Source organism: Panthera pardus, unplaced genomic scaffold (genome assembly GCF_024362965.1).
Source record: "Panthera pardus isolate Hobbes unplaced genomic scaffold, ASM2436296v1 HiC_scaffold_4, whole genome shotgun sequence".
Taxonomy (NCBI): domain Eukaryota; kingdom Metazoa; phylum Chordata; class Mammalia; order Carnivora; family Felidae; genus Panthera; species Panthera pardus.
The window spans coordinates 14,506,987-14,534,598 of record NW_026526969.1 but is presented as its reverse complement, the minus strand read 5'-3'; the positions used below and the strand labels follow the sequence as shown (position 1 = coordinate 14,534,598).

The following is a 27,612-nucleotide window of genomic DNA, read 5'->3' as shown; positions in this document are numbered from 1 at the left end:
GTGTCTGGAGCCCGCCCCCAGAAGTTCTGATTTAATTCATCTGGGGTGTGGCCTAGACTTGGGATTTTTTTTTAAGCTCCCCAAGTGATTCTAACACGCAGCCCAGGTGGAAGGCCACGGTTCTAGGTTGAAAGATTATTTGATTCCTGCAAACATTGCCTGAGCATTTTCTAGGTACTGCATTTGGGAGGGGAGGGGGGAACCAAGGATACAACAGGATTCTCACATCACAGAGTGAAGCAGGTGATAGGGCTGGAAACATAGGTGTTGTGAGAGGAAAGGGGAGTGAGCGGTGGGTTCTGACGTGCCCCGTTCCGAATGCCTCCAGAAAAAGGAACTCGGTCCTTACAGGTTGTGGGCTCTATTGCCAGATATCTCGAACGGTTAGAAAGTTCCTGGAAACGTGCACTGAAACTTGTCTGCCTGTAACTTCTTTAGATCGTCACCAAAGAAGACTAATCCTTATACGATTTCTGTTTCATTCGGGAAGCAGCAAACAGCAGACCAGAATTTCTGACTTTTAAAACCTTGTGGTTAATGGCAAGGATCCAATTAACATTGTTCATCTGTTGTTCGAGTCACATCAGTCGCTTTCCATGTAGGAAAACGAGGGCTGTAGGCACACACTGACAACTGGAACAGTGGAGTCGGGACGTCACGTTGCAGGTGGACGTGCAGAAAGGGGCTGTTATCAGCTGTCCCACCAAAATGCAAGGACTTCCTCATCCTGCTCGGGGCCTTTTGAAGAAGTTAGTGAAACGCTTTGAGGACTACGGACTTGACCGTTAGTAATAATTGACCTGTTTGTCAGGATAGGCTGTATCCTGCTGCAGAAACAATCTGAACCCTCAGACACCTGAAATAACAAGGCGGCCACGCTCGCCACAGTCCCTTGGAAACCCAGACAATGGAGCGGCCACCATCTGGAAGTTCTGCCATCGCGACAAAGAGAAAGAGCTCGGCAGGATCCAGCACAAGCACTGAAACGTCCCGCAGCCCTCCATTCGCAACTCCCTGGCCAAAAGTGTGACGCGCTTCCCCCAACCAGGAAGAGCCAGAGGGCGGACACCCCCAAGTGCCCGGAGGACCGAAAGCCAGAAATATTTGGCCAATAGCGCTAAATACCAAGCACACTAACCAAACTAGCGTTTATTGAACGGCTACCTACTATGTGCTGAGCACCTTTCTAAGTGCCTTTTATTGGAAACTCACCTACCCGTCACACGAAATCTACGAAATAGTAGTATGATGGTCTCCATGCCCCAGCAACTAAGGCAGAAGAGTCTGACACGCCAAGATCGCAGAGCTAGTCCACAGAAGAGCCGGGATTTGAACCCAGACCATCTGGTACCAGAGATCACCCTCATAATAGCCCCTGTGGCGTCACCCAATGCCATAAAACCCCCAGTTTCTCCTTAACATTCTTGTTTCTTTTTTTGAGAGAGCAAGTGCATGTGCACGTGAGAGCAAGGGAGAGGAGGAGGGAGGAAGAGAGAGAGAGACAGAGAGAGGGAGAGAGAGAATCTTAGGCAGGCTCCGTACTCAGCACAGAGCCCAAACCTGGGCTCGATCCCAAACCCTGGGATCATGACCTGAGCCGAAACCAAGAGTCAGATGCTCAACCGACTGAGCCACCCAGTCGCCCCTACCCCCTCAACAATCTTAATCAGGAAATTCCAGTCCATCCGTAATCTCTTCTTTTAGAAGGCTTGAGGGGGATGCGGCCTGTGGCTCTGGAAATCAGGAAGATTTCAACATCTCAGAAATGTTGGCTCTCCTCACGAGACGTCGGAAAAGCTACTTTATTCTCGTCAGCCTCAGTTTGCTCGCATGTAATATGGCAACATCGGTGTCACTCATTTCAAAGTTGCGTTCCTGAAAGGTTAAGGTTTAAATAAGAGACTTCTTGGGGCGCCTGGGTGGCTCAGTCGGTTGAGCGTCCGACTTCAGCTCAGGTCACGATCTCGCGGTCCGTGAGTTCGAGCCCCGTGTTGGGCTCTGGGCTGATGGCTCAGAGCCTGGAGCCTGCTTCCGATTCTGTGTCTCTCTCTCTGCCCCTCCCCCATTCATGCTCTGTCTCTCTTTGTCTCAAAAATAAACGTTAAAAAAAAGAGAGACTTCTTATGTCAGTCTGAATGGACGCAGAAGTGTATTCATCCTCCTTCTCCAAAACTACAGAAATGCTGGCTACAATTTTAGCCCTTCCCCGAGATGTTATTAACACATTGCTGGCATCGAAAGCAAGAAAGCGTACCAGACATAGGGAGGACTTCAAGTTACAGGAATGAATAAAGCCGAGGCCAGACAACCCACAGAGCTTTCAGAAATGATAAAGATCTAGGGCACCTGTGTGGCTCAGTCAGTTAAGTGTCCGACTTCGGCTCGGGTCGTGATCTCACGGTTCGTGGGTTCGAGCCCCGCGTCGGGCTCTGTGCTGACAGCTCAGAGCCTGGAGCTCCTTCGGATTCTGTGTCTCCCTCTCCCTCTGCCCCTTTCCCACTTGGGCTCTGTCTCTCAAAAATAAATAAACATTAAAGAAAAGATAACAATCTTAGGAGCCTGGGTCAGGTAACAGGAGAGCACAGCTTGGGCCTGCAGCAAGGACAGGATACGGCCTATAGTCCCTAGATAGGCTCAGGACGGACGGAGAGCTACCCCACCAGCCTTTAGGAGGAGCGTGGGTGCTGGCTGTCCACACCAGACCAAGAGTGGAGAAAGAATAACCCGTGAGGCAAATCCCAGTCCTGGATATTTACCCCAGGGAAATCAAAGCATATGCCCACCAAAAAGAGGCTCATTCCTAGAAGCCTCATTTGAATAGCTACAAACTGGAACTAACCCAAATGTCTGTTAACAACAGACTGGATGAACATATTTATTGCCATAGAGCCATACAATGGCATGCCGCACTGCCACGGGGGAGCACAAAATACTCGTGCTGGCACGCGCCAAGTGGGGGACTGTCATGACAAATACCTACAGACGTGGAACTGGCTTTGGAATGAGGGGATGGGTAGAGGCCGGAAGAATTTCGACAAGCATCATAGAAAAAGCCTAGATTGCCGTGAACAGATTGTCAGCAGACACGTGCACGTTAACAACTCGGTTAGTGAGGACTGTGGTATAGAAAGTCCACGTCATCTTAGATGGTAATACCCAAACTGCCATAAAGCGAGCGCAGACGGAAATTCAGACATTAAAGGCACTTTGTGGGGCGCCTGGGTGGCTCGGTCAGTTGGGCGTCTGACTTTGGCGCAGGTCATGATCTCACGGTCCGTGGGTTCCAGCCCCGCGTCGGGCTCTGTGCTGACAGCTTGGAGCCTGGAACCAGCTTCGGATTCTGTGTCTCCCTCTCTCTCTGCCCCTCCCCTGCTCATGCTCTGTCTGTCTCTCTCTCTTTCTCTCTGTCTCTCAAAAATAAATAAACATTATGGGGTGCCTGGGTGGCTCAGTCAGTGAAGCCTCCGGCTTCAGCTCAGGTCATGATCTCGTGGTCTGTGAGTTCGAGCCCCGCGTCGGGCTCTGTGCTGACAGCTCGGAGCCTGGAACCAGCTTCGGATTCTGTGTCTCCCTCTCTCTCTGCCCCTCCCCTGCTCAAGCTTTGTCTCTGTCTCTCTCAAAAATAAATAAACATTAAAAAAAAAAAATAAGGCAATTTTGGTGAGGCCTCAGAAGGAAATGAGGACCACATTACCGGAAGCTAGTGGAAAATAGCTTCTGTCCCGCAATGGCAGAAAGCTCAGCTAGATTGTGTCCCAGGTCCATGAGAAAGAACCTATCCGGACTGCAGACAATTGTAAAATTAGGAGACTCACGGTCAGGAAAGCGTGCTCTGGAGAGAAAGCCAGGGGTGTGTCTGGACAACCTTTTTCTAGCGCCTGGAAAGGAACAAAAGGCCACAGTACTCATCACAGAGAGCTCTTTGGAGAGATTAGATTAGATGTGTGGCATTTCAGCAGAAGCAAAAAAGAGACAGGATTATTCAGGAAAGACCTGTGGATGAGCCTCTTTCTTTTCTTTTTTTAATGTTTATTAATTTTGAGAGAGAGAGCGTGAGCAGGGGAGGGACAGGGCTGGGTGGGGGGGTGGAGGGAGGGAATCCCAAGCAGGCTCCGCACCGTCAGCACCAAGCCCAGTGCGGGGTTTGAACCCACAAACCGTGAGATCATGACCTGAGCCAAAATCGAGAGTCAGACGTTCAGCCGCCCGGGCCCCCCCCCGCTCCCCGAGCCTCTTTTGTAACGGCGCACGTGTCAGACCCACACGGTTTTTGAACATCTTGTCTCAGCAGAAACACCACCAGCTTGGACTTCAAGGGACAGAGGAAGACGAAATGAAAGAAGGCAGACTCGAAAACTCTACAGGCAGGAAACAGGCTGAAAATACTACTCGGCTGCAAACACATGCTACGCTTCATGAAAAAGGAAGGAAGACTCAGGGTGCAGCCGTGGACCTTGAACCACGGAGAACAGTTCCTTGAAACCTGAGTTTGCTCCCTTGCATTTCAGAATTGCTTAGGACCGCAATTCCTTTCTCCTTCCGTTTCTTTCCGTTTAAATGGGAATGTTTATAACTGTTACCCTATGCCTATCGCGCCATCGTACTCGGGGATTAGATCATTTGTTCTCTAGGTGCCCAGATGGAGAGGAATTCTGCCCCGGGATGAATCACAGACAGTGTCTCACCCATACCTGTTCTAACTTATTTAGACGATGAGATTTGGGAGTTTGAGTTGTGCTGGAAAGGGTTGAGACTTTGGGGGATACTGGGACGTGAGAGATGTATTTTGCAGATTGGATAGATGTGAATCTTTGGGAGCCAGAAGGTTAGCTGCGGTAGACGCGAGACTAGCCCCTCAAAGACCATCTAGTCCCCAGAACCCGTGAATATATTACCTTATGTGGAAAAAGGGACTCTGAAGATGTGCAAAGTTAAGGCTCATCAGATGGAGACAGTCTCCTGAATTATCTGGGTGGGCCAAGGTGCAATTATGAGGGTACACATAGGAGGAAGGGAACAGTGCCAACATTATGGAGACATCCATGTGGTGCTGGAGGCCGAGACTGGGGTGGTGCAGTCACGAGCCAAGGAATGCCAGCAGCCTCTAGAAGCTGGTAGAGAAGGGGCGCCCGGGTGGCTCAGTCAGTTAAGCGACCAACTTCAACTCGGGTCATAATCTCACAGTTTATGGGTTTGAGCCCTACATTGGGCTCTGTGCTGACAGCTCAGACCCTGGAGCCTGCTTTGGATTCTGCGTCTCCCTCTCTGCCTCTCCCCACTCACACACTCTGTCTCTCAAAAATAAATAAACATAAAAAAAAAAAAAAAGAAGAAGAATCTGGTAGAAGCAAAGAATGACTTTTCCATTGGAGGTTCTAGAAAGAACCATTCCTACCTACCAACACCTAGATTTCAATCCTTTAGGACTCATTTCACACTTGTGACTTCTAGAACAATAAGACAACACATTTTTATTGTTTTAAGCCACTAAATTTGTGCTACTTAATGCCGTTGAATTCTGTACTTAAAAAATGGTTAAGGTGGTAAATTTTATGTGTATTTCACCACAGTTAAAAAGTTATTTTCAATTTGGGGCACGTGGGCGACTCAGTCACTTAAGCATCGGACTTCAGCTCAGGTCATGATCTCACGGTTCGTGGGTTCGAGTCCGCGTTCGGCTCTGTTTTGCTCAGAGCCTGGAGCCTGCTTCAGATCCTGTGTCTCCCTCTCTCTCTCTCTGCCCCTCCCCCGTTCCCACTTTGTCTCTCTCTGTCTCTCAAAAGTGAATAAACATTAAAAATGTTTTTAAATAAACATTTAAAAAGTCTTGGGGCGCCTGGGTGGCTCAGTCGGTTAAGCGGCCGACTTCGGCTCAGGTCATGATCTCGCGGTCCGTGGGTTCGAGCCCCGCGTCGGGCTCTGTGCTGACAGCTCGGAGCCTGGAGCCTGTTTCGGATTCTGTGTCTCCCTCTCTCTGACCCTCCCCCGTTCATGCTCTGTCTCTCTCTGTATCAAAAATAAATAAACGTTAAAAAAAATTTTTTTTAATAAATAAATAAATAAATAAAAATAAATAAAAAGTCTTTAAATTATTTTCAATTAAAAAAAAAAACTTTCTCACAAAGAAAACTCATGGTCCAGATGGCTTTACTAGTAAGTTCTACTGAACTTCCAAGGAAAAAGTGATAGCAGTGTTATTATATGAGCAGAGTTTCTGCCAGGAATGGAGGTGGTTTAATTAGTTGAAAAATCAATTTAACTCACTGTGTTAACAGAACCATATGATCATCGCATATGCATAAAATTGACATTGAAGAAAAAATACATTATGCAAAAAAAATGCCCCCCAAAATGCATGGGAAATTATGGAAAAATTTAACACCCATTTATGATTACATCTCTCTGCAAACTAGGATGATCAGGAAACTTCTTCAAATTGAAAAGGAGGATCCGTGAGAAGCTAAAGCTGGTTCATACTTAACAGTGAGAGACCAAACATTTGCCCCCTGTGATTAGCAGAAAGGCAAGACAAGACGTTAAAAGTCAACACTGACTGGAAGTCCTCGCCCACAACGGGGCAAGAAGAAAATGGCATGAAGACTGGAGAGGAAAGTGGCTGTGGAAGCAGAGAATGCTGAGGAATCTAAAACCACCACCACCACCACCACCTAGAACTGGAATAGGAAAATTTACCGAGGTGGCAGGATACAACACTAATATACCTGAATCAGTTGTATTTCTGTATACTCGTAACAAACACACGGAAAATGAAATTAGAGACGAGCCATTTCTCCGACGTTGTTCAAACCTATGGAACGAACAATACCAAGAGTGAACCATAAGGTGAATGATGGATTATAATGTGTCAGTGCAGGTTGGTAACAGACACACCGTTCCGGTGGGGGTGCTGGCTGGTAAAGTGGGGGAGGCGATGCATGGGTGGGGGCAAGGAGATATGGGAAATCACTGCACCTCCCTCTCAGTTTTGTTTGATGCTTAAACTGCACTAAAAAATAGCTTTAAGAAAATATGGGGGCGCCTGGGTGGCCCAGTCAGTTAGCATCCAACTTTGGCTTGGGTCATGATATCGAGGCTCATGGGTTCGAGCCCCCTGTCGGGCTCTGTGCTGACAGCTCGGAACCTGGAGCCTGCTTCGGATTCTGTGTCTTCCTCTCTCTGCCCCTCACTCGTTCATAAATAAATGAGTCTCTGTCTCTCTCTCTCTCAAAAATAAATAAACTTAAAAAAAAACCTGTTTCCTCAAATTTTTGCTGTAAATTCTGATAATCAAAGACATTAGAAGAAAATTATCTTGATACCAAAATCAAATACACTGGAAGAAACTATAGGTAATGTTGCTCAGGAACACAGACACAAAAATCCTTAACAAAATATAAACAGATCTAACCCAGTAACACATGTAAAATGGATAAAACATTGTGACCAAGTAAAATGCAAGTTTGGTTTAACATTTCCAAATCAAGGTAACTCAGTACACGTATTAGTTTTCCGGGACTGGTAACAACGCACCACAATCCAAGGGGCTTAAAAGAATAGAAATTTACTATCTCACAGCCCTGGAGGCTTGAAGTCTGAAATCAAGTTGTCCGTGGGCCATGGTCTGTCTGCAACTTGTTAGGGGACAAGATTCCCTTGCTTTCTCTGTCTTCCGGTGGTTTGCTACAAATCCTTGGCACTCCTTGGCTTGTAGACACATCACTCCAAGCCCTCCTCTGTCGTCACATGGCTGTGTCTTCTCCACGTGTGTCTCCGCCTTCACAAGGCATTTTCTTTTTCTTACAGGGACACTAGTCACATTAGACGAGGGCCTACCCTAACGACCCCATCTTAAATTGATTATATCTGCAGAGACCCTATTTCCAGAGAAGGCCACATTTCTAGGCACTGAGGGTTAAGACTTCAATGCATCTTTTTTGGGTGGCACAGTTCAACCCATGACACCATATCAGTAGAACAAAGGAGAAAATTCGTGAGATCATTTCAATAGATGCTCAAAAGGCATTTGAAAAATGTCCAGCATCCATTCATCATGAAACTCTCAGCAAATGACCAATAGAAGGGACCGTTCTCAACCTCATAAGGGTATCTTCAAAAACCAAGAGCTAGCCACTCGGGCCAGCATGATAAAATATTGAATTGTTTCAACATTTGAGTTGAAATATTGGATGTCTGGGACCAAGGCCAACAACACACACTTCATTGCTCATAGCTGACATTGCATCGGAGGTCTAGCAAGAGACGAAAACAACTGCATATGGCTAGGAGAGAAAAAATCTATATAAAAATATAACATGTCCATAGTGAGTTCTATAGAATCCACAAGTCACTAGAATTTGTAATAACATTTTAGCGGGAATGCAAGATACAACGTCAAATATAAATAGTTTTTATAACTCTTTTTTTTTTAAGTTTATTTATTCTGAGAGAGAGAGAGAGAAAGCACAAGTGAGGGAAGGGCAAAGAGAGAAGGAGAGAGAGAGAATCCTGAGCAGGCTCCATACCGTCAGTGCGGAGCCTGATGCGGGGCTTGACCCCACAAACGGTGAGATCATGACCTGAGCTGAAGTTGGATGCTTGACTGACTGAGCCACCCAGGTGTCCCTATTATATTTCTATACATCAGCAATGCACAATTAGAAAATAAACTTTAGGGGCGCCTGGGTGGCTCGGTCGGTTAAGCGCCTGACGTCGGCTCTGGTCACGATCTCACAGTTCGTGAGTTTGAGCACTGTATTGGGCTCTGTGCTGGCAGCACGGAGCCTATTTGGGATTCTCTCTCTCTCTCCCTCTCTCTCTGCCTCTTCCCAGCTCTCTCTCTAAATAAATAAATTAAAAAAAAAAAAAAAAAAAAAAACGAGAAAAGAAACTTTAAAAAATACCAATAGTGGGGCGCCTGGGTGGCTCAGTCGGTTAAGCGTCTGACTTTGGGTCAGGTCATGATCTCACAGCTCATGAGTTCAAGCTCCGCATCGGGCTCTGTGCTGACAGCTCGGAGCCTGGAGCCTGCTTTGAATTCTGTGTCTCCCTCTCTCTCTGTTACTCCCCCGCTCGTGCTCTGTCTCTCTCTCTCACCTTCAAAAATAAATAAAATCATTAATAAAAAAATTTTTTAATACCAAGAGCATTAAAAAAGGAGATATTTATGAGTACATTTTTCTTTTAAAATGTTTTAACGTTTATTTATTATTAAGAGACAGAGCGTGAACAGGGGAGGGGCAGAGAGAGGGGGAGACACAGAATCTGAAGCAGGCTCCAGGCTCTGAGCTGTCAGCACAGAGCTGGATGCAGGATTCGAACCCACAAACCGCAAGATCATGACCTGAGCCGAAGTCGGACGCTTAACCGATTGAGCCACCCAGGCTCCCCTATGAATACATTTCTAAAGATACGAGCAAGACTGCAAAGAAAATTGTAAAACGTTGCTGAGAGTAATTAAAGAAGACCTAAATATTCGTGTCCACATAGTGTTAGGATGTCAATTCTTCCCCAGCTGGTCTATAGATGTTCACTCAGAGCAGCACAGACAAGCACATTTCTGCACAGCCAAATGACCAAACACTACTGGGAGATAAAAAGGAACAGCCTACGGACACGCGCACCAATAGGGACAGATCTTGGAAATACTCTGCCGAGTGAACAAAGCCAGACAAAAACACATTTTTCCATCGGTCGAAAATTCTAGAATAAGGAAAACTATATGACGACCCAGGAAAAGGAAATCTGATTCAGAGTGAAGGAAGTCACGATGGCGCCTCAGTACTGTGAAGGGGGGCACAGGGGAATTATGCGGGGCGATAGAACATTCTAGCTCTCGATGAGGGTATTAGTTGCACTGGCATATGGGCTTGTCAAAACTCTTTGATCTCTAATACGTAAGATCTGTACATTTCCTGTGTGTAAATTCCACCTCGATAAAAACTGGTAATAAACCACTAGCCAAGAATCTCCTCTTTGTGCAGAAGGGTAAAACACTGCATCACGAAAGACGGATTATTTGGAATCGATGATGAAAGCACTCCTTATCGGAGCTCGAGAGAAGCAGACAAAGCCATGTTTAAAGGGAAACGTATAATCTTAAATGCACATGAGAAAACATGAAAGACTGAACGTTAATTAGCTCGAGGGTGACCTCTAAACACTAGTAGAAGAGAGGAAACCCCTGTGTTACTTGGAAAAAAATAAAACAATTTACGTTTGCTTCTACGAGGCACCGAGACAGACGACCAGGCCGAGACCCCTTCGCTTTTGAAGCTGAAGGTGTTAAGATCCCGGGTTTGGACCCCAGGTCCACACGAGGGCACGTGGGCAGCGAAGCTTCTCAGCTCCTCCCGGGCCGGCCCTGTCTCTGCTGTGTCAAAATTCCTTGCTGTACCGGCAAAGGGCAAATTTGTTCTGGCTTCCCTCTTGCCCTGGATATATATAGCATTTGGGGGGTCCTAGTTTTAGGGGGCAGTGGCTTTCTATTATCTTCCCAATAATGTATCGGGAGAGGCCACGCACCGCGAGGCCGTCGGCTGAAGCTCACGGTCGCCCAGGCCGGCAAATGCCTTTCGTTCTCCTGCTGCTTCCGGCACAGTGACTCTGCCTTATCTCTTTAGCTCTTCAAGACCTTTAATGACACGGGTTTTTACGTGTCATCCAGAATTCACTTGTTTGCAGCAGAATGAATCCAAGTGCCCCATGTAGCCACATCCTCCAGCCAGGGAGGCCCACAGGACACAATAAAGAAAATTCTTTATTAATAATTCTAAGTACCAGCATGACAAAGGGGACAAAAGACACCACAAACAGAGGGAAGAGAGAAGCCTCGGGCTGGAAGACGATCCTTTAACGCACATAACAGGGTTAAAGATTAGAAGGTACCGCAACATATATTAAAGGTTTAAAGATTAAACAGAGTACAAAGAGCATGTACGCTCAATACGAGGCACAAGATAGGTAGGGGCAGCTCACTGACAGAGAAATCTGAGAGGCCCACGAACATAAAAAGACGGCCAGCTTTACTACTAATTAGGTATACTGGACATCTGTTATTATTTTTTGGCCACTTGGCGTCTGAACCTTTCTGTCTGTGTTTCTCTCCTCTGAGAGCCTTTTCCCACAGTAGTAAGTACAGCGTCGGGCACGCATGTCCCAGCTGTGCCTGGCCAGGCTTCCCTCGGGGGCTGTGGGGTCCAGGTGATGACTCATGGGGGCCACGGCACCTGCTCCCCACGTCTAAGGGGAGAAGGGGCCCGGCTTCCGCCGGCATCCAGTGGTGCTGGGGTGTGACTGACACCTGTGACCCGGCCACGGGACAGTGCTATCCTCGCCGTCTGGCTCTCCGCAGACCTGCACGTTTCCGTCTACCTCGCTTTGAGCCTGGTTCCCCAGACCTGCTGGAAATTCCAGGTGCTTTGGATAATTTTTCCCTTTCCGCTTTAATCAGAAATCTACTTACGTCAGGGAAAGGCAAGTTCGAGCAACGAGGAGACAGAGACCCCTTTCTGCACGCGAGATGAAGAGACACGGAAATTTCCGGATGCCGGCAGAGGGCGTGTAAATTGGTAGAGATGCTTTGCAGGGCAATTTGTGGATGTCTGATAAAGCGGGACGCAGGTATCTTATGACCTGGAAATTCCACCGCTGGTCACATTTTCTAAACTACAGCTTGTGGTGACAAGTGCAACACTCTTCACCCTAGTGCTATTTATAAACCAAAAAGAAAAAAACCCAAAGTACTTTGATATCTGTGTAGAATGAATAACAAATTCCACGTATTTATACACTGTATGAACTAGAACAGAACGTACCAAGTTGGAGAGATTTTGAAAAGGACACAGTGTTGCAAAAGGACATGCATGGTATACTATTTAACTATTAATGTTTATGTGGAGAGGGAACAGGCAGACACAAATGAGGACAGGTAGCGGAGGCGGAATGTGTCAATGTCAGCATCCTGTTGTGACAGGACACTATAGCTGTGCCTCGTTGGGGGACACCGGGCCAACTGTTTTCTCTCCCACAGCTGCATGTGAATCTGCACCAAATTAATAAAAATTTAATTAAAAAATACCAAACGATGTATGTATTATTTACATAGACACGATAGCTTCTTTCCAGAAGAGGAGAGCAAATGAAATTTGGGAGCGACAGGCAGGGGACCAATCAAATTTCTCCCCCCTTGGAAAGAACCTTTTTGAGGCAAATGCGACAAAATATTAACACTTAAAAAATCTGCCTGTGGGTGAATGGATGAGTGTTTGTATCTTGCTCTGTACTTCTCTTTGTGTTAAAAAATGCTGCAAAGATTGGGGCGCCTGGGTGGCTCAGTCGGTTAAGCGTCCGACTTCGGCTCAGGTCATGATCTCACGGTCTGTGAGTTCGAGCCCCACGTTGGGCTCTGTGCTCATAACTCAGAGCCCGGAGCCTGTTTCAGATTCTGTGTCTCCCTCTCTCTGACCCTCCCCCCTTCATGTTCTGTCTCTCTCTGTCTCACAAACAAACATTAAAAAAATTTTTTTAAATGCCACGAAGATTAGGTGAGCTGCTTAGAAAGGACTTACGGCAACGCATGGCTAGCAGTTGGCGCTCTGTAAATCCCTAGGCCTCCTGGGAACTGCTGCTCTATTAGCCGGTGAGGGTAAGGGCTGCAGAAGCTTGCTTGGCCCCGGGGATGCCTCATCACCACCTCCACTTTCCCTTCTTGCCAGCCCTCCTCAGGAAGGAACACAGCAAAGGCATGGTGTCTAAGAGAGGCAGGCCAGCATGACGGAGGGGAGCAGTCCACACGTGGGGACACAGCTGTCCCTGCCTCCGCGGTCGTCCCAAGGGCTGCGTGAGCTAACGCATGTTAAGCGCACGGCAGGGCCATACAGCTGGGTTCTGGTCAGGCCGGGTGCGGCCGGGACCAAGGCAGAGATGCTCCCCCAAGGACCACCGTGATCTTGTTTCAAAGTCAGCTTCTCAACCTACGTTACAGTCAGGATCGGGCGAAGAGGAGATAAACAGCTTGCCCGAGGTCCCTGGAGTTGAACAGGGACTGATTGCTGACCATGCCCCGAGCTGGAACAGGTGCACCTCTGAGGCCGAGGGCAGAAGGGGGACTTGGTCAAGTGAGAAGGGAAGCAGTTTGGAGGAATTGGGGCCACATCGGACCCCTTGAGTCCTCCTATCCTCCCCCCCACCCCCATCCCTGCTCTGTGAGCTTAGGGACAGCCGCATTTAGACGAGACATCCTGGAGAAACGAGTGAGGAGCTCAATGCCTCAGGGAGCAAAGCGTCTCGGGCTTCTTAGGACGTCAGGAATTCAAAGAGGAAACGCGTGACCAGCAGCCTCCAGTCCTCAGCGCAAAGGGAAGGCCGGGAGCTCCCTCTGCAGGCTTCTTCGGTGACATGTTTGTCCTTCCGCGGTGCCTTACCCACAGCGGGGAACCCAGCACGGAAGACCAAGGCTGTCAGCTCAGCGTCCTGTTCGAGGGTACCCAGCCAGCAGACAGGCAGACGGCCCCGAAATGATGGTTTCAACAGTAACGTTTTTAATAAAACCATTTTATTGTGCTAAAGTATATATAACATGGAATGTGCTATCTTTTTTTTTTTTTTAACGTTTTATTTTTATTTTTGAGACAGAGAGAGACAGAGCATGAACGGGGGAGGGGCAGAGAGAGAGGGAGACACAGAATCAGAAACAGGCTCCAGGCTCTGAGCCATCAGCCCAGAGCCCGACGCAGGGCTCGAACTCACGGACCGCGAGATCGTGACCTGAGCTGAAGTCAGCCGCTTAACCGACTGAGCCACCCAGGTGCCCCTGGAATGTGCTATCTTAACCTTTTGTCAGTGCACGGTTCAGTGGCATTAAAATTTATACTGTTGTGTAGACATCACAACTGTCCCCTTCCAGAACTTTCCATCCTCCCACACTGAGACCCTGTTCCCAGCACACGCTGACCCCCACCCCCTTCCCCAGCCCCCGGCACCACCATCTCCTTTCTGTCTCTGTGGTTTTGAGGAGTCCAGAGACCCCTAAAGAGTGAGATCCTTCTGTGTCTGGCTTACTTCATTCAGCATCATGTCCTCAAGGTTCATCCACGTTGTAACAGGTGCCAGAATTTCCTTCCTTTTGAAGCCCGAGTAATATTCCACTGTAGGGATATACCACATATTATTCATCCATCCATCCATCCATCCATCCTTCCTTCCATTCATCCATCCTTCGTTCCTTCCTTGTTTCCTTCGTTCGTTCCTTCCTTCCTTTTAAATTTATTTTTAAGAGAGACAGAGCACAAGCGGGGTAGGGGCAGAGAGAGAGGGCGACACAGAATCCGAAGCAGGGTCCAGGCTCTGAGCTGTCAGCGCAGAGACTGATATGGGGCTTGAACCCACGGATGTGAGATCATGACCTGACCGGAAGTCGGACACTTAACCAACTGAGCCACCCAGGTTCCCCACACATGTGACATTTTTATTGGACAGCGCTGAAGTACTCTGTGGTAGGAGTAAGGTAGGCCATCACCGGCTATCAAACTTCATTAAAAGGTCAATATTAACACATGGGGCTCTCTACAACTGTGTCCAGCCAAGATATCACATCCTTTATTTAATTATCAATTTATTCTTTCATTTACTTGTTCAACCATGCACTCATATGAACAGACATCTCCAAACACCTGTTCCCTACGGGGTCTTTGTCAAAATCCAGAGCTCCCAAGGGGCGCCTGGGTGGCTCAGTCGGTTAAGCGGCCGACTTCGGCTCAGGTCATGATCTTGCGGTTCGTGAGTTCAAGTCCCGTGTCGGGCTCTGTGCTGACAGCTCAGAACCTGGAGCCTGTTTCAGATTCTGTGTCTCCCTCTCTCTCTCTGACCCTCCCCCGTTCATGCTCTGTCTCTCTCTGTCTCAAAAATAAATAAACGTTAAAAAAAAAAAAAAAAAAAAAGATCCAGAGCTCCCGAGAGAAGAAACTGTAGCTCTTGGTCCCGATCTTCCTGGGTGAGTGAGGTTTTCCCGCCCCTTACGTTCCCCGGCCTTAGCATGGAACCCCACATCCTTCATCTTGCAAACTTAACTTATATGTTCAGAGTAAGCTGTGTGTATCATGTCCCTCTACCGCTAAATACTTCAAGACACGTTTCCTTAGAACAGTGATATTCTATCCCATCACCTCGGAACAGCCATCAGCTTCAGCAAATTTAACCCTGTTAATGTATTTTTATCTGATCTTCTGTTTGTATTCCGATGTCCTCAGCTTTGTCAGTTCGGTCCGTGACATGCATCAGAGCATGTTTTTTCCCTCCAGTACAGGATCCAGCGAAGATGAGGCATTGGAATCAGTCGTCATGTCTCTTTGGTCCCCTCTTTTGGCCCTTACAAGCAGGCAAGCAAATCGTGGTCCACAGGAGCATAAGGGTCCATCCACAGCCACTCACTGGGTTAGTGGCAGAGCCGCTGCTGCTCGTCCCAGTTGGCCACGGGGCTCGAAACTCTCGCGGCTCCCAGGACGGAGCTGCAGCCTCGTAACGGTGATGTCACGACCAGAATTTCACATTTATGCACACGGATGGTGGAAGCCTTCTGGGGTCGCCATGGCAATAAAACCCTGCTACACAGTTACTTTGGGAAAACATGCCATCGTCCTACACAGTTGAGGACACCACACACGAGACCCGCCCAGCCCAGCCCCCGATGCGGACAGTCTTCAGATGAGCTCATGCGCGCGTGTGAGAACATTTTTCACAGCATTGTTTGCAGCACCGAACAAGGGAAAGAGCCCAAATTTCCAAGAGCCAGAGGAGGGACCCAGGAACTAGGATATGGTCTTTGGGCACCAGAGTGGTTCAGTCCGTTGTGTCTAACTCTTTTTTTTTTTTAACGTTTTTTTATTTTTATTTTTGAGACAGAGAGACAGAGCATGAATGGGGGAGGGTCAGAGAGAGAGAGGGAGACACAGAATCTGAAACAGGCTCCAGGCTCCGTGCTGTCAGCACAGAGCCCGACGCGGGGCTCGAACTCACGGACCGCGAGATCACGACCTGAGCCAAAGTCGGACACTTAACCGACTGAGCCACCTAGGCGCCCCTGTTGTGTTTAACTCTTGATTTCGGCTCAGCTCACGATCCCGGGGTCATGGGACTGAGCTCTGCATTGAGTGTGGAGCCTGCTTGAGATACTCTCTCCTCTTGCCTCTCACATGGCTCCCATGTGCACTCTCTCACTCTCTCTCTCTCTTTAAAATTAAAAAAAAAAGGAAGAAAGAAAGATGTGGTCTATAATGGAATGTCACTCAGCAGAAATGAATGAGCTATGGTACATGAAAATGAATTAATCTCAAACACATAATGGGAAAAAAACGAAAATTCCAGGAAAAGATGTACAAACAGGGATCATAAACGTGCATTCTGTTCTCTGGTGATGCACATTACTATACATCGCTGTGTATGAAATATGTATTTTTTAGCTTATTTATTTTGAGAGAGAGAGAGAGAGAGAGAGAGAGAGAGGGAGAGGGAGAGAGAGAAGGAGAGAACATGTGAGCAGGGAGAGGGACAGAGAGAGAAGGAGAGAGAATCCCAAGCAGGCTCTGCACTGTGTGCATGGAGCCTGATGTGGGGCTCGAACTCACAAACTGTGAGATCAGGACCTCAGTCCCTTGAGCCGACATCAAGAGACAGGCGCTTAACCGACTGAGCCCCCCAGGTGCTCCTAAATATGTATTCTTACATTTATAATGCCCTTGCCTGTCTTTATAGATTTATACTTCTATATATGGCATTTTAGACCATTTGTGGAGTGTATATATATATATAATTTGTATGATATATATATTAGTTTATGTATATTAATATAAATGTGTTTACTATAAGCTTTCTTATATATTTATCACTATACATATTTACTCTGTATTTACTACATAGAGTATTTTATACATATTTGTACAGACATAAGTACCGTAAATACTATAACAATATATAAATATGCTGTTTATATAATAATTTTACTACTTATGTAATAAACATCATATAAAATACTATATACAATTAAAATTCTACATGTAACACTATATACATTTTAGCCAGGTACCTGTTACATATACATCTATATTATAAATCCATAAAGACAGACAAGGGCGTGGTAAAGAAACTTTATTGCCCTTTCCGGACAGTTTTAAGTGTTTTACAAACAGGAGTCACGGGCGTAGGGACGGGTCTGGCGTGGGGCCCCCGGGGGACTTCTGTGCTCTGAGGACCACCGTTTGAGAACCGCGGGCCTGGCAGCTACCTTGGATCCTTCCCTCCGTGATTCTTTCAAGCGGATGGAAAAACCACAAGGCAAGTGCCGCTGCGTTCTGGAACCCGGCCTCTCTTCGCACGCACGCACACACAAAGCAATTCTGCAGGCCGAAGCTTGGAGAGCACCCTGCTGGTGTTCAATTTTCCCACAGAAACCGCTGGTTTTGTCTCTGTGTTCACTTTCCTTTCCCACTGCTCAGCTACCTCCTCCCCAAATGCGGGGTGCGGGGTAGGGGGAGGACGGACCGCGAAGGGGTGCATCGCTGGACCCGTGGGAGGCCTGGCCTCGTGGGCACGCAGATCTGTCAAAACTCCCCCAGCTGCCCACCCCGGAGGGCGGCTCACAGCCAGGAAGTTCAGCGCTGCATGCGGTCCGGCCATCTGGCGGGCGACCCCGGGGGCGCCAGCCCTCCCCGCACTTCAAACGAAACCACATGCTGCCCGTCCACAGAGCACCATCAAAAGAGGGTGAGCCCAGAGCCCCTGCCTGGTCTGCCTTCCTTTCTTCCCCCGCTCTGGCACAGACGCCTCCTTCCCACTCACAATCGCGACCCACACGCTCGCAGCCACTAGAATGAGCCGTGATGATGCCAGCATGCATTTCCCTGATGCCTCCCCTCCATGCAGGGGAGTCTCTCACCCCAGGCCCACGGCCACGGGACAGCAGATCCACGTCAGGCCATCGGCCCCGTAAGAGCTACCACTCACCAAGCATACTGTAAGGGCTCACCGATCACTCACTATGTACCAGGCACTGTTCTTTAACTAGCGTAAGAGACGGGCAAACGTCTCGTTCCTTTGATTGAAATCAGATTTGTCACAAGAAATCTGATGATAAGCCTTCACTCACTGGCTAACCAGGAATCCAATTTCACATTTTTTTTTTTAGGGGAAGTCCTACAGGCTGTTGTGTTTGGGCCTCGATGCTGACAACACAGCACAGGCAGGCCCATGGCTGGGAGGTGAGGGGGGACGTCAGCCCCCTCTGGCGCGACAGGGCTCCCGAGACTTTGCCGAGGGGGCAGCAAGGACGCCAGACACCCCCCTGGCCACCCCGCTGGAGACCCTGCCACCTTGGGCTCTCCCTCACCCCTGTCCTTGCCTCCTGGGCTGAGGGACTAGACACTTCCCAGCTCTGAGCCTCTTTCTAAAACCCAGGAGTGACCTCCACCCTTCGGAACCCGGTGGGCCCTCTTGAAAATACTCTCTTTCTTTTCAGATAAGCCTATAGGAAAAGAAAGGCAGAAGTTATCCACATTATCTTCTGGTGAGTCCTCCCTAGCCTAGGAGCTGCCTACTGTTATCATCCAGCTTCAGGCAAGAAAGCAGGTTCAGTGAGAGTAAGTGAACTGCCCTGCCCTCCCAGGCCCCAAGCCCTGGGCTTCCCGCCGGGGTGGGGGCGGGGCAGAACATTTAGCCCATCAAACTCACGGTTTCGTGGGAGCCCTAAATGTCTCCTTCCAATGAATTTACATTTTGGGGGGCCTGGGTGGCTCAGTCAATAAAGCATATGACTTTGGCTCAGGTCATGATCTTGTGGTTTGTGGGTTTGAGCCCCACGATGGGCTCTCCGCTTTCCTTCGGAGGCTGCTTGGGATTCTCTCTCCCTCTCTCTGCCTCTCCCCTGCTCGCACGCTCTCTCTCCGTCTCTCAAAAAATAATCTTACAACAAAAAATGAATTTACATTTTAAAATCAGGTTTCGAGGTGTTAACTTTCCGGGCCCAGGATGGATGGTGCCGCCTCTGCCCGTGTGCCATCACTGCTGATCCCTGCAAGTGCTCCAAGGGACCAGAAACTGTCCCCCAGTCCCCACACGCTGCCCACCCGGGCTCCGTCCTTATTTCCCTGTTCCTTCTCGCCCCAAACGAGGGTGACTACGCGGCCCCAGCCGATCTGATATGTCCTTTTTTTCTCTTCCTTGTTCTTCTTTGTCCCCATCTCGCGGTTCTCCAAACGGAGGCGGTCTGCTTCAGGAAGTGTTACGTTGGGTTTGCCTCACCTATGTCGTCCTCTTTAATCATCCAACGGCTAACGGAGCAACTGGCCACACTGCCTGGCAGCAGAGGAGCCGAGTGGCCCCGGGGCCGTGAGTCTGGCCCGGGGGTGGGGCGCGGGGTGCTTCCCGAGGGATGGACCGCAGCGCAGCCAGCTGCCGACCTGAGGAGCTGGGTGTAATTAAAGGTCCTAACAGCAACTCTGCCCACGTGTCAAGTGTATTTCCGACCCTCCCGGAGGGCAGGAGGTGTGGAGGCAGCCCACCACCACCGGGACGGCAGGCTGGAGGCTCCGCCTCTTCCGGGGCAGGCAGCCTCACCCCGATGTTGGTGGCGCAACGCCTCCGTGACGTGGCTGTAGCACGCGTGGCTCGGTGGGCTACACTGGGCGACTCCGAATGGAGGCAAACCCCAAATAAAGCGCATTCACACCGTGAGGACAGACATCTGCGGGAGCATGCTCATTTTGGTAAAAGACAAGCCATCATCCAGACGTCGGCAGTAGGACTGGGCCGCTGTGGTGCATCTGGAGACGTTCTGATGGAGAGAAAGGGCGCACGCCGGCCAGGCCAGCGGGACGTGCTGAAGGACGGCTACTGGCAGAGGAGGTCTTGGGTGTCCACAGCTCCACTTGCGAGGCTCCTGGGTGGCCGCCACCAAGAGGGACGGTTTTGCCAGGTGTTCCCGGTCAGTCGCTCAAGGACAGACACCCGGGCAGCTAATCGGGTTATTCAAAGTACAGGCGTATCAGGGATGCCGCAAGTTTGCTTCCAGACCTCTGCAGTAAAGCTCAATCAGAATGAAGTCAGTCAAATGAATTTTTTGGTTTCCCGGGGCGTATAAAAATCTGTGTTTACACTACGATGTAGTCTAGTAAGTGTGCAAGGGCATGATGTCTAAAGAAACAGGTCCCTACTTTAATTTAAAAATATTCTATCGCTGGGCCACCTGGGGGGCTCGGTCGGTTGGGCATCCGATTTCGGTTCAGGTCATGATCTCACCACTCATGAGTTCGAGCCCCGCGTCGGGCTCTGTGCTGACAGCTCAGAGCCTGGAGCCTGCTTCGGATTCTGTGTCTCCCTCTGTCTCTGCCCCTCCCACACTCGTGCTCTGTCTCTCTCTCTCTCTCAAAACTGAATAAACGTTAAAAAAAATTAAAAATTGTATGGTAGCCAATTTGACAAGAAATTATATTAAAAAAATAACATCATTTATTCTTGTTAGAAAACACACATTTACTGTTGAAAATACAACAGAAAATAAAGACAATTAAAATCACCTACAATCCAGTAACCCCCCCCCCCAAAAAATTAAAAATTTAAAAATAAGGGGCACCTGGGTGGCTCAGTCAGTTAAGTGTCTGACTTCGGCCCGGGTCATGATCTCACAGTTTGTGGGTTCATGCCCCACATCGGGCTCTGTGCTGACAGGTCAGAGACTGGAGCCTGCATCAGCTTCTGTGACTCCCTCTCTCTCTGCCCCTCCCCTGCTCATGCTCTGTCTCTCAAAAATAAATACATGTTGAAAAATTTAAAAATAAACATATCTTATTGCTAAAAATGCTAACCATCACCCAAGTCTGCAGCGGGCTGTAACCTTTCTGCCGGTGGAAGGTTTTGCTGGAGGCCGCCGGCTGCTGACCGTCAGGGTGGAGGTTGCCGGAGGCTGGGGTGGTTCTGGCAAGTTCTGAGGTGAGACGACCAAGTCTGCTGTGCTGACTCTTTCCCGAAAGGCCTCTCCGTAGCGTGCGAGGCTGTTCGAGAGCATCGTACCCACGGGAGAACTTCCTTGACGCCTGGGGTCCAGCCGCTCACCCTCCTGTGGCTTTAGCGACTCGGTTTACGCGCCGTTCTCAACCCTCTGGGGTCATTTCGCCCGTCCGCGCGGCGCCTTCACCAGGAGTGGGTTCCAGCTCCAGAAACCTCCTCACTTGCTCACCCGGAAGGAGCGCGGCCTCGTCTGGTGAAGCGTGAGACGGAAGCCGTCCGGCCCCCCCCCGCAGGCTCCACCTCTGGTTCTGTTCTCTTCCTGTTCCCCCACATCTGCACGGACTTCCTCGCCCGTGTCCTCAACCCCTCGAGGTCGTCCCTGAGGGCTGGCATCGCCTTCTGCCAAACTCCTGTCACAACTGACATTTTGGCCTCTTCCTGTGAATCGCGTACGTTCTTAGTGGCATCGAGAACGGTGACTGCTTTCCGGCAGGTTTTCTGGCATCTAGACGGTGACTGCTTTCCGGCAGGTTTTCGGTGGACTTTTCCCACCAGAGGAGGCACCATCCGGGCAGCTACAGCCTTACGAAATGCGCCTGTCAAATGAGTCTTGAGGACCGAAACGACTCCTCGGTCCACTGGCGGCAGGACGGATGCCGAGTCAGGCACGAACACCCCGCTCGTCTCACTGCCCGTGTCCGTCCGAGCTCTCAGGTGACCAGGTGCGTCGCACCCCGTCGGCAGAGGACAGGCAGCGCCGGCTCCGCGTGCTTGCTCGGGGCCCTGGGACTCGGGACGGGTCGCTGGGCACTGGCCCCGGCTTGCGGTCACCGGCTGCTGCGTCAGCCCCGGACGGGAGGGTCGGCCGGTCCCTTGAGGCTGGGAAGCCAGGTGACGACGTCTCTCCAACGACGCAGGTCCTGACGCACATCCTCGATGGCGTCTCCTGAAGACCCGTGTGGCATGCGGGCCCCTTCGTTAATGGTCGCAGCTGGATCTTCCGGACCCTCTGTGGCCGCGTCTACACTGCCGCGCACTCTTCCGTCTTGGACGCGGCCTCTGCTGGCTTCAGACTCTCCTCCCGCAGCTTCCTCCCCGCCTCGGCCTTCGTGGAACTGAGGCAGTCGGCGCGTTGCTCTGGGTTGGGCTGTAGCTTACGGGGATGCCGTGGCCGGTTTGCTCTTCTGTCCCGACCGATAAAACGGGGAGGCTGATTCCTTCCCATGCTAATTTCCTTCCGGAGCGTGTCCTTTGCGCCGACCACCCGGCTAAGCGACCGTCCGGGGCGAGGGGCCCGGTTTCCGCCTTCCTCACCGAGCTTACTCGTCCGTAGCTCGTGATCTGACGTCAGAGACGTGAGACTCTTCCTTTCGCTTGGACCCCAGGGGCCTCTGTAGGGTCATTACGCGGCCCAGTTTCAGTGTTGTTGTGTCTCGGGAAACAGGGAGGCCCGAGGACGAGGAGGGAGACAGGGAACGGCCGGTCGGGAAAGCGGTCAGCACACACACGGTTATCGATTGTGTATGCCCTTATGTGAACATGGTTCCTGGTCCCCAAAACAATCACGATGGTAACGTCAACGATCACGGTCACAGATCACCGTGACACATTATAACAAAAAAGCATTGGGGGAATTATCAAAATGTGACACAGAGACACCAAACGAGCAAATGCGCCAACAAACTCGCTCAAGGCAGCCACAAACCCCCAATTTGTGAAAACCAAAATATCTGTGAAACACGGTAAAGCGGGGCACAACATCACGGAGCACGCCCGTGCAGGAACAAGGGTTCCCTGCCCAGACCTCAGGTTTTCCTCTCTCTCAAGTAAATCTTATTTTTGCCTTGGTTTGTTGGCCACAAGGGTCTATTAACTCTGTCCCTCAAACCCGTACATGTGGTTTGCACGAGGGTAACACCCACACATCTGAATCATTCTTTGATAATCCACATTGAGGTGAAAAAGGACACGAATCTATGTACCGACGCAGATAGATCTTCTGATAAATTAAGTGAAATAAAGTGCATTACGGTGCATGTAGCATGCTGCCACTTATACACGAACTATCAATTAGTTTTTTTTTGAAAGGCCAGGAGAAGAAGAACAAAAAACAAATAGAAAACGAATAGTAAAATGGTGGACTGGATCCCGACCGGAGCTATAATTACATCAGGTGGAAATGAGAAAAACACTTCCATTCAAAGCAAAGATGAACAGATTGGATTAAAAAAGTAAGGTCGCACTACACACTGTCTGTAAAACCCTCTTTAAATAACATGCTATATAGAGATTACAAGGAACACCAACTGGGTGGCTAAAAATAACAGAAATTTATTCTCTCAGTTCTGAAGGCCAGACATTGGAAATCAAGGCATCAGCAGGCTTGTTTCTTCTGGATGCTCCGAGGGAAAACCCCTGCCCGTGCCTCTCCTAGCTTCTGGTGATTGCCCACAAGCCTTGATGTTTCTTTTCTCAGCCTCTGGACTCACCATTTCTTCGGTCGCCATCCTCACATGGCATTCTCTTCTGTTTCTGTCCAGATATCCTACTTCCCATAAGGACCCCAGACATTGCACTGGGGCCCTCTCTAATCCCGTGTGATCTCACTCAACTTGATGACGTCTGCAAAGACCCTTTTTCCAGTTAAGGTCACATTCACAGGTACCGGGGGCTGAGACTAGGACTTGACTTTTCAGGGGACACAATCGGATCCGTGACGCTATGCAAACGTTAATCAAAAGCAGGCTGGTAGTTACTCTAATAGTATCAGACACAACAGACTCCAGACCAGGACGTATCACCAGGAATAAAAATGGTAGAGGGGGCCAGTTCATCAACAAAGGCAAAGCAACCCTCATTGTGTCTGCACCTGCTCCAGAACTCGACATCCCATGAAGGAAGGGACAAGACAAATCCTTCAGTAGAATCGGAGGTTTCAACATCTCTCTGAGCAACGGTACAGCCAGCACAGATCAGAAATCTTTTAGAAGAGTTGAACAACGCTAACCATCCGCCTGGCCTGCCGTATACGAAACACTCCACCTGTATGCTCCCAACGCACGAGGAACATTCACCAAGGTGGACCGCACTATGGCCATAAAACAAAATCTCAAATTTTAAAAAGGATTGACATCATACAAAGTATGGTCTCTGGCCACCAGGTAAATACGCAAGAAACTAATTTTGGAAACGTGTCTGCAAAATCCTCAAGTATTTGGAAATTGACGACTCATTTCCAAATAAACCATGGGTCTGAGAAGAAATCATAATGGAAATTAGAGAACATTTTCAGGGGCGCCTGGGCAGCTCAGTTGTTTAAGCATCTGACTCTTGGTTTCGGCTCAGGTCATGATCTCAAGGTTTGTGAGTTCAAGCCCCGAGTGGGGCGCTGCGCTCACAGTGTGGAGCCTCCCTGGGGTTCTGTCTCTGCCCCTCCCATGTCATTCTCTCTCAAAATATATAATTTTTTTTTTAATTTTTTTTCAACGTTTTTTATTTATTTTTGGGACAGAGAGAGACAGAGCATGAACGGGGGAGGGGCAGAGAGAGAGGGAGACACAGAATCGGAAACAGGCTCCAGGCTCCGAGCCATCAGCCCAGAGCCTGACGCGGGGCTCAAACTCACGGACCGCGATAACGTGACCTGGCTGAAGTCGGACGTTTAACCGACTGCGCCACCCAGGCACCCCTCTCTCAAAATATATAAATAAACTTAAAAAAAATTTTTTTTCGTAGAAAACACAACATAATCTTGCAGGATGTGACTAAAGGTAGTGTCTAGAGGGAGAACTATGGCCTTCAAACCAGATGTTGAAATTCAGACCCTGGCTCCTCCCAGGACATCGTTCCTACACCCTCTCAGCGAACAGCACAGGTTATAAGAATGGATCACTGCTTACATTGTGATTTCGTACGGGCCACAAAAGGTCGCTTCTTTAAATTTTTTTAAAATGTTTACTTATTTTTGAGAGAGAGACGCACACAGACAGATCACGAGGGAGGGAAGGAAGACACAGAATCCAAAGCAGGCTCCAGGCTCTGAGCTGTCAGCAAAGAGCCTGTCGCAGGGCTCGAAATCACGAACCGTGAGATCATAACCTGAGCTGAAGTGGGGCGTTCAACCGACTGAGCCACCCAGGCGCCCCTCAAAAGGTTGCTTCTTTACTTTTACTGATCCTTTTGCATTTATTAGCTAAAATTTTTGTCTATAGAATCAACCATTTACCTTGAAATATAAGGTAAAATAAAAGGCAGAAGTAATTATTTTTTGCTTGAGCCTTTGATTTATTTTCAGAGTAATGGCACGATGCTCAGCAGCATCCACCTGTGACTATACAGTTTTTTTCTGCTTTTGAGGCTCAAAAGTTCCACGGGGGGACCCTTGAAGCTGGCTCCTGAGTCCTCCCTATCCCCAATGATTTACTATACAATTGTCAAACACATAGAAGTGTTGAAAGAACTTTGCAGGGAACAGTCACAAACCTACCACCGAATTCTACGGCAAACAGTTTTCTCTGATCAACAACACCAGCACTGCTTACCCTCCTCAGAACCTATTTTCATGGCACTTCATGTGTCTCCTTCTAGGCCTTTCTCTGTGTACTATACGTATTTCCCTATCGTGTTAGTCTGCGAAGGCTGTCATAACAGAATACCGCAGACCAGGGGGGCTTCGACAACAAAGTTCTGACAGTTCTGGAGCCTGGACATCCAGGGTCAAGGTGGGGCATGTTTGCTTTCTCCGGAGGCCTCTTGGGACACGGGACGTGGGCTGTGGTTCTATGTCCGTTTAGCATGTCTGACAACCCGGTGCTGATGTTGGCTGGGGAGTTCAGTTCCTCCCGACCGGGACCCTGCCACAGACTGCTTGAGTGTCCCGAGGACACGGTGGCTAGCTTCTTTCAGAGCCGGTGACCCAAGAGAAGAGACAGCAGGCCAGGGGGAGGCTTCCCATTCTCAGGACCTAGGTTTGGAGGGGACATAGCATCACCTCTGCCACATCCTATTCCTTAGAGTGACTAAATGCACACACGCTGAAAGGGAGCAGGGTTTGGCTTGGAATTTATGAACCCATCATAAATGAACTTTTATGGCACACTTTGATTCCTGAAAGTTGTCTCCCTTACACTGTAATTCTAAGATGACAAGGATCATGCATTCTCGGGGCGCCTGGGCGGCTTAGTCAGTCAGTTAAGCCTCCAACTTGGGCTCAGGTCATGATCTCACGGTTCGTGAGTTCGAGCCCCGCGTTGGGCTCTGTGCTGACAGCATGAAGCCCACTTCAGATCCTCTGTCGCCCTCCCTTGGCTTCTCCCCCCACCCCGTCTTCAAAAAAAGGAAACAGTAAAGGAATCCTGCATTTTTGCCTCGCCACTGTACCCCCAACAGAGCAGGGCCCACTCAGGCCCCTAACTTCAGACCTTTGTGGGCAGTGGAACGGAGGACGGTGTGGGGGTGCTCTCCACAACTCGGAGAGATGTCTTTGGAAACACACATCGCTTGTTTTGCACGGGGCGTACATCCACATTGCCTGCACTAAAGGACATGACAAGGCTCAGGATGCCCGGCTGGCTCAGCCCGGAGAGCACATGACTCTTGACAACAGGGATCTGAGTTTGCCCACATTGGGCGTAGAGATTACATACATAAGTAAACTTAAAAATATATATGCTCTGTCTCTCCCTGTCTCAAAAATAAATAAATGTTAAAAAAAATTAAAAAAAAAAAAAAAAAAAAAAGGGGGCGCCTGGGTGGCTCAGTCGGTCAAGCGTCTGACTTCGGCTCAGGTCATGATCTCGCGGTCCGTGAGTTCAAGCCCCGCGTCGGGCTCCGTGCTGACAGCTCAGAGCCTGGAGCCTGTTTCAGATTCTGTGTCTCCCTCTCTCTGACCCTCCCCCGTTCATGCTCTGTCTCTCCCTGTCTCAAAAATAAACAAACGTTAAAAAAAATTAAAAAAAAATGTATATATATATTAAGAAAAATGAAAGAAAGAACTTAAAACATGACAAGGCTCTTCAAGAGGAAGAAGTGAGACTAGCCAGCCGCTCCAGGCCACACACCAATGCCCCAGAAACCTTCCCTAAGAAACGTGCAACTTCCACACCGAGGCCAGCTGTTTTCAAGCTTTTCTGTGAATTTCTGCTTCCTTGTTCATGGATCTGTCACCTTCAGCACTTTCTACAGGAAAAGGGCTGGTAGAACCCAGTGACCGATGAAAACCGCGGATGCAACGAGAAATTAGGCGAACTCTAGCCTCCAGGGGAAACCTGTCGGCCGGCACATAAGGGGAAACTGAGGCAGAGAGGCCACTCAGCTGAAAATAGGACGGAGAAGATTCAAACCCGGTGTCAGGCAACCCAAGAACCTTCTGTAGCCCTGGTGTTCTTTCGACTGAGGGAAAAGACACCTGACTTTCAATAGAGCGCTATGACCGTTTTCCAGGGCGCTGCTGCGCGACCGTGCCCAGCACGTCCGTGGGGATGTTCCGTGTCCCCACCCTGAGCCTCGGTCCCCAGCACACACTGACGCCCACCCGCCCCCGCCCCTCCACCACCGGATTCCTTCCAGCACCTCACAAAACACGAGGGCAGAGCACCCTCTCAGCTCACAGCGGACCCGCAG

At 49.3% G+C, this 27,612-nt stretch overlaps 2 protein-coding genes across 2 annotated transcripts in view; both read right to left on the bottom strand.

Annotated features, from left to right (window-relative positions):
- The window catches only part of SNX8 (sorting nexin 8), a 48,286-nt gene extending 41,431 nt beyond the window's left edge, over positions 1-6,855 (bottom strand). Inside the window, exon 1 of the mRNA XM_019422459.2 lies at positions 6,723-6,855. Coding sequence (XP_019278004.1) covers positions 6,723-6,840 — 118 coding nt within the window. The 5' untranslated portion in view covers positions 6,841-6,855. The remainder of the gene's footprint in view (positions 1-6,722) is intronic.
- The window catches only part of MRM2 (mitochondrial rRNA methyltransferase 2), a 289,956-nt gene that overhangs the window by 59,572 nt on the left and 202,772 nt on the right, over positions 1-27,612 (bottom strand). The gene's annotated exons all lie outside the window — the stretch shown is intronic.